The sequence below is a fragment of the Poromitra crassiceps genome, assembly GCF_964638095.1.
Source record: "Poromitra crassiceps genome assembly, chromosome: 10".
Classification (NCBI taxonomy): Eukaryota; Metazoa; Chordata; class Actinopteri; order Beryciformes; family Melamphaidae; genus Poromitra; species Poromitra crassiceps.
The window spans coordinates 4,404,567-4,411,167 of NC_139631.1; the positions used below are offsets into that span (position 1 = coordinate 4,404,567).

The 6,601-nt window shown below is 43.8% G+C and overlaps 1 protein-coding gene across 1 annotated transcript in view; it reads left to right on the forward strand.

Annotated features, from left to right (window-relative positions):
* Positions 1-744: 744 nt before the first annotated feature.
* The window catches only part of LOC310783636 (transmembrane protein 132C-like), a gene marked incomplete at its 3' end in the record, with an annotated part of 54,819 nt that continues 48,962 nt past the window's right edge, over positions 745-6,601 (forward strand). Inside the window, exons 1-2 of the mRNA XM_083644543.1 lie at positions 745-1,095; positions 1,715-2,286. Of these exons, the coding sequence (XP_083500669.1) occupies positions 838-1,095; positions 1,715-2,286 (830 nt within the window). The 5' untranslated portion in view covers positions 745-837. The remainder of the gene's footprint in view (positions 1,096-1,714; positions 2,287-6,601) is intronic.

Sequence of the window (6,601 nt, forward strand, 5' to 3'; positions counted from 1 at the left end):
ATATTAATGCTGTGACATTATTCAATGTTGTGTGAGGGCAGGCACGTGTGTTCACCTACATGTGGGTTCAAGCTCAGGGCCTCAGGTAATGGGGGACTTGACTTGGACTCTTCTTTGTTGACTTGGACTTGAACACTGGGGACTCGAGACTCCACTCGTGTGTGTGTGTGTGTGTGTGTGTGTGTGTTGTGTGTGTGTGTGTGTGTGTGTGTGTGTGTGTGTGTGTGGTATTTCACAGGCCAGTGGGTATCTGATTCTCTTGTTCATTCACTTGCCCTCACTGGGTAAAATCAAATAGATGTCGCTTTGGATTTCAGTTGAGAATATTTTCTAAATGACAAATTTTAGTCGATCATTAGTTCTCTTTCCTAAAAGGTCATCTTTGTAATCCAACTAATCTTTCTCCCCCTTCCTCCCTCTCTCTCCCCTTCTCTCTCCCTCTCTCTCCCTCCCCCTCTCTCTCATTATCTCTCTCTCTTCCTCTGTCCTCTCTCTCCTCCCCCTCTCCCCTTTCTCTCTCTTCTCTCTCCCTCTCATCTCCCCCCTCTCTCTCTCCTCTCCCTCTCCCCTCTCTCTCTCTTCTCTCTCTCTCTCCCTCCCTCTCTCATCTCTCCCTCTCTCCTCTCTCCTCTCTTTCTCTCTCTCATCTCCCTCTCCTCTCTCTCTCTCTGCTCAGTATCAGACAGTGGAGTGGGAGCAGGAGGTGGTGGAGCAGGAGGCATGTCTGACGTCTCCCCGGCTCGTTTCTCCTCCTCCCTCCCGGCCTACCTCCCCGTGCAGTGTCAGCTGAGCGGTGCCGACTCCGCCTACTTCCTGCGGGAAGCCAATCAGGAGGTGATGCGTAACGGCAGCCTATCGTCTCGCACGGAGCCGTTCTTCCTCCAGCAGCTGGAGCCCGCCGCCGGGGCGCCGCCCGCCCTGCCGTCCGTCAACTGCAGCTACGCCAACCTGAGCGCCGAGCAGCCAATCCCAATGGAGCTGCTCCAGGGCCCGCCCCCGCATCTCATGCCGTCGGCCGGTCTGGCCACGCTGAACTGGAAGGTCAAAGGTCATGTGGTGATGCCCAAAGTGGGGTCAACCCGCCCCTGGATACAGGTACATTTTAACTAGTGGAACACCTGTGCAGTGTGAGTGTGAGTGCGTCACCGCCATTATGCAGCATCTATATATATATATATATATATATATATATATATATATATATATATATATATATATATATATATATATATATATAAAAGACATATATATATATAAAAGACATACATAAGACTATATCAGAAGAGTATACCATTTCATACCATTGACACAGCGCATAATATGTCATCTTGATAGTGTATAAATTATCTTTGGTTCTACTAACCTAATCCCACAAAATCCCAGGAAAAACACTCAACCTAAGAGGTGGTTGATCCAATAAATAAAAACATTGATATTTTATTTAAATCAGGAGTTGAATCAATGAGTTGTATCTCATGGATACCAGGCGTTTGGTTTGTCACATGACCACATTCTCTGCTTTTGTATGGCTCAATAATAATACATTCAATTTGTATAGCGCTTTTCTAGATACTCAAAGTCAATGAAGCTATGTAATCTATTGACAGTTACGTGCATTGTCTTTACAGAAGGCTTAAACACATGTACAGACAGTGTTTATATATGCTTTGTTTTATACAAAGTCTTTCTTTATTTCCTTGTTGTGTTTTCCCAGGTACTGTTCTACCTGGCAGGGCGGCGTTGGGACGAGCCGGACCCCCCTCCTCCAGCCCACCTCCCCTGCATCAGGGCCTTGGCCGTCCGCGACCCCAGCGAAGCAGCACCCTCATCGGGCTGCCGACTCGTGGGCGTCCCCGGCATCTGCGTCGTCCGCCTGGAACTCCCCCCGGCGTGGTTTATTCCCCCACAAGTCCGAAAAAGACCCCCCGAAACCACTTTACCATCCGTGGACGTGTACTACACAATTGTACCAGTAGAGGGGGCGGGTCAAGAGTGCCCTCCTATCGTTAACGAACCGTGGAGAGGTCAGAGCGTGAACACCGGGCCTCTGGGAGGCCTGGGGCTCGGGTTACAGTGGAGCCCCCTAGTGGACGGGGGTCTTCAGGACATGCAGAAAGCCGGTTCTGCGCTCCTGACGCTGGGCCCAGTTCCAGCCAAAGGAGAGAGGCTGAGGCTGGATGAGAATGTGGAGGTTCTGGCGCCGCCGAATCCGGTTCGGCTCGGGAAGACGGTGGCCTTCGCCGTCTACATGAAGACAAATTCTAACGTGGAACAGTTTACGCTAAGGTAAGAACCGACAGGATTGAATAGATTTTTCCCCCCGTCTTATTTTGTATTCTGTTCTCTTCTCTACTCTCACTTTCACTTTACCTTTGCCTCTTGGCTTCTGTCTGATTCTTTTTTCTGTAGTCTCTCTCTTCATTCCCTCACTTTCTCACTTCCTGCCTCCTTCTCTCTCATCTCTAAACACCGCTGCCTCCTGATGGTTGATGGCTGTCACCTCTGTGTACTCAGCCTCTTCCACACCATGCCCGCAATGCAAATCACACCCTCATGAATATCCATGACCCAATCCGAGGAGAAGGAGAAGAAGAGAGAGGAAAACAGGGAGAAGGTTGAAGGGTAGGATGAAGATGGAAGGCTTTGGGAAGCAGGAGACAAGGAAACAAGATAGGAATCTAGCGTAGGTCCTGCTTCCTTCAACTATGGATTGGTACCCAACATGGGTGACAGGCCTGCTTTTGGAGGTCCCCTCCCCTGGTGGGAGTAGCAATCTGTTTTTATGGCCGTGTATCCCAGGAAACCGATTCCTCGTTTGGCTACAGGCTGAAAAATAAGTTTAACGCCCTGATCTAGACTAACCTCGCATCTCTGCATCCTATCTCTGCCTCATCGTTTCCCCCGACTTTAGGGACTCGACGGTGACAAATGACAGATTGCGCAGATTTATCATTCCTCAACACCTCGCCTGGATATCACATTACCATAACAATATACATGACTCCTATGAGGATTGAACTATGGAGGAGATCTCAGAGTGAAACTCCAGGCAACTTTTGGATAACTTTTTTGGGGGTATTTCCGTCTCACATTCACTCAGGCAAAGGAAACGTGACTACAGTTTGAAGGCGCACGGGAAACAGTAATTGGCACATGCCATCCAACACCAGCATCACATCACGTAAACCTGATGTGCATTTATGTTGCTGCAGACAGCAGAGTGTGATGCTGTAAAGGAGTATTTCACATTAAATCAATGGGCTTCATGTGACAGCAACACATTCAGTGCTTTAAGTGTGATCAATGAGGGGTTTGATGTTTTGATGGAGCCCCACAGGCGCTTTGAACTCAATGGCCTGTTATCCAGGCACCTCACCGGCTAGTAGACCAGCTAGACTGTCTGCGGGTGGGATGCCGGGTTAAGGGTATGTGTGCTGGTCGCTGCACTAGTGCCTCCTCTGGTGAGTCAGGGTGCCTGTTTTGGGGAGAGGGGGACTGGGGGGGGGGTAGAGGGATCCCTCATGCGCTACATCCTGCCGGTGAAACTCCTCGCTGTCAGGTGAGAAGAAGCGGCTGATGACTTCACATGTATCGGAGGAAGCATGTGCTAGTCTACTACAACTCTCCCCAGATCGGCAGAGGGGGTGGAGCAATGCCCCCCCTGGGCACCCGCCGGGGTGGGGTGGGAGGGCTGATCGTTAGTAATGGAGTTTCTAATACAAAACTACAAAACCAACACAAGTCAACTTCAACACAAATTCACTTTCAAATGAAATGGCTTGATGCATTTTATTGTTCTGTTTTGACATGTAACATTTATCAAAGTACATGTTTACACGTTTTCTAAGGGAGTGTGTTTCTATTTGTTTGTTAGAAGGTGCTTAGAAAGTGTTGTTAGAAAGTAAAAAAGACAAAGATACCCCCCCCAAAAAAGAAAAAACGAAAGGAAAAATACAGTTGTGTGTTGGTGGATGTACAGTCGTGCTGAGGTCTTTTGAGGAGACCGGAGGGAGACAACAAATTGGCTAGACTGCACACTGTACCTTGTTCCACTACCTGCTGACAACCACAACAACCACACACACACACACACACACACACACACACACACACACACAGGGCGAGGAAAATGAATGCTTCAGAGACACGCACTGTGCAGACAATTTTTCTTGGCCTTTGGCACACACACACACACACACACACACACACACACACACACACACACACACACACACACACACACACACACACACACATATATGTGCACATGTGCACGCACACCCACAAATACACAGTGCACACTATGTCACTGTATCTCGCACGTGTGTGTATATATAAGTTACAGTAAGCTCACACACACACACACACACACACGCACACACACACACGCACACACAACACATAGTGATGAGGTGGCCTCTTTGGTTCCCCCTACAGACACTTTGTCTCTGTCTCAGTTGTACACTGGTACAACACTCCTGCTGTGTGTGTGCGTGCACATGTGTGTGTGCGCGTGTGTCTGTATGTGTGTGTGTATGCGTGCGTGTGTATGTGTGTGTGTGTGTGTGTGTGTGTGTGTGGTACTGCTACAGAGAGACAGTGGGTGAGACATCTCTTCTGTTGTTGTTGCTCCTTCCTTCCTCCATTCCTTTCTTAATTAGTGGCTTCCTTCTCTGTATTGCTGCACCTCGTTATTCTATCTGTTCTATTCTGTTCTGTTCTATTCTGTTCTGTTCTATTCTATTCTATTCTGTTCTGTTCTGTTCTATTCTGTTCTATTCTGTTCTATTCTGTTCTGTTCTGTTCTGTTCTATTCTGTTCTGTTCTGTTCTGTTCTATTCTATTCTGTTCTGTTCTATTCTGTTCTGTTCTGTTCTGTTCTGTTCTATTCTGTTCTGTTCTATTCTATTCTATTCTGTTCTGTTCTGTTCTATTCTGTTCTGTTCTGTTCTGTTCTGTTCTGTTCTGTTCTATTCTGTTCTGTTCTATTCTATTCTATTCTGTTCTGTTCTATTCTGTTCTATTCTATTCTGTTCTGTTCTATTCTGTTCTGTTCTGTTCTATTCTGTTCTGTTCTATTCTGTTCTATTCTGTTCTATTCTATTCTATTCTGTTCTGTTCTGTTCTGTTCTATTCTGTTCTGTTCTGTTCTATTCTGTTCTGTTCTGTTCTATTCTATTCTGTTCTGTTCTATTCTATCTGTTCTATTCTATTCTGTTCTATTCTGTTCTATTCTATCTGTTCTATTCTGTTCTATTCTGTTCTATTCTATCTGTTCTATTCTGTTCTATTCTGTTCTATTCTATTCTGTTCTGTTCTATTCTATCTGTTCTATTCTGTTCTATTCTGTTCTATTCTGTTCTGTTCTGTTCTATTCTATTCTGTTCTGTTCTATTCTATCTGTTCTATTCTATTCTGTTCTATTCTGTTCTATTCTGTTCTATTCTGTTCTATTCTATCTGTTCTATTCTGTTCTATTCTGTTCTATTCTATCTGTTCTATTCTGTTCTATTCTGTTCTATTCTGTTCTATTCTGTTCTATTCTATTCTGTTCTGTTCTATTCTATCTGTTCTATTCTATTCTGTTCTGTTCTATTCTATCTGTTCTATTCTGTTCTATTCTGTTCTGTTCTGTTCTATTCTATTCTGTTCTATTCTATTCTGTTCTGTTCTGTTCTGTTCTATTCTGTTCTATTCTGTTCTGTTCTGTGCTGTTCTGTTCTATTCTATCTGTTCTATTCTATTCTGTTCTATTCTGTTCTATTCTGTTCTATTCTGTTCTATTCTATCTGTTCTATTCTGTTCTATTCTGTTCTATTCTGTTCTATTCTGTTCTATTCTATCTGTTCTATTCTGTTCTATTCTGTTCTATTCTATCTGTTCTATTCTGTTCTATTCTGTTCTGTTCTGTTCTGTTCTGTTCTATTCTATTCTATTCTATTCTGTTCTGTTCTGTTCTATCTGTTCTGTTCTATTCTGTTCTGTTCTGTTCTGTTCTATTCTGTTCTATTCTATTCTATTCTGTTCTATTCTGTTCTGTTCTGTTCTATTCTATTCTGTTCTATTCTGTTCTGTTCTGTTCTGTTCTATTCTATTCTGTTCTATTCTGTTCTGTTCTGTTCTATCTGTTCTGTTCTATTCTGTTCTGTTCTGTTCTATTCTATTCTATTCTGTTCTGTTCTGTTCTGTTCTGTTCTATTCTGTTCTATTCTGTTCTGTTCTGTTCTGTTCTATTCTATTCTGTTCTATTCTGTTCTGTTCTGTTCTATCTGTTCTGTTCTATTCTGTTCTATTCTGTTCTATTCTGTTCTGTTCTGTTCTATCTGTTCTGTTCTATTCTGTTCTGTTCTATTCTGTTCTGTTCTGTTCTATTCTATTCTGTTCTGTTCTATTCTGTTCTATTCTGTTCTGTTCTGTTCTGTTCTATTCTATTCTATTCTATTCTGTTCTGTTCTGTTCTATTCTATTCTATTCTATTCTATTCTGTTCTGTTCTATTCTGTTCTGTTCTATTCTATTCTGTTCTGTTCTGTTCTATTCTGTTCTGTTCTATTCTATTCTATTCTATTCTGTTCTGTTCTGTTCTATTCTATTCTGTTCTG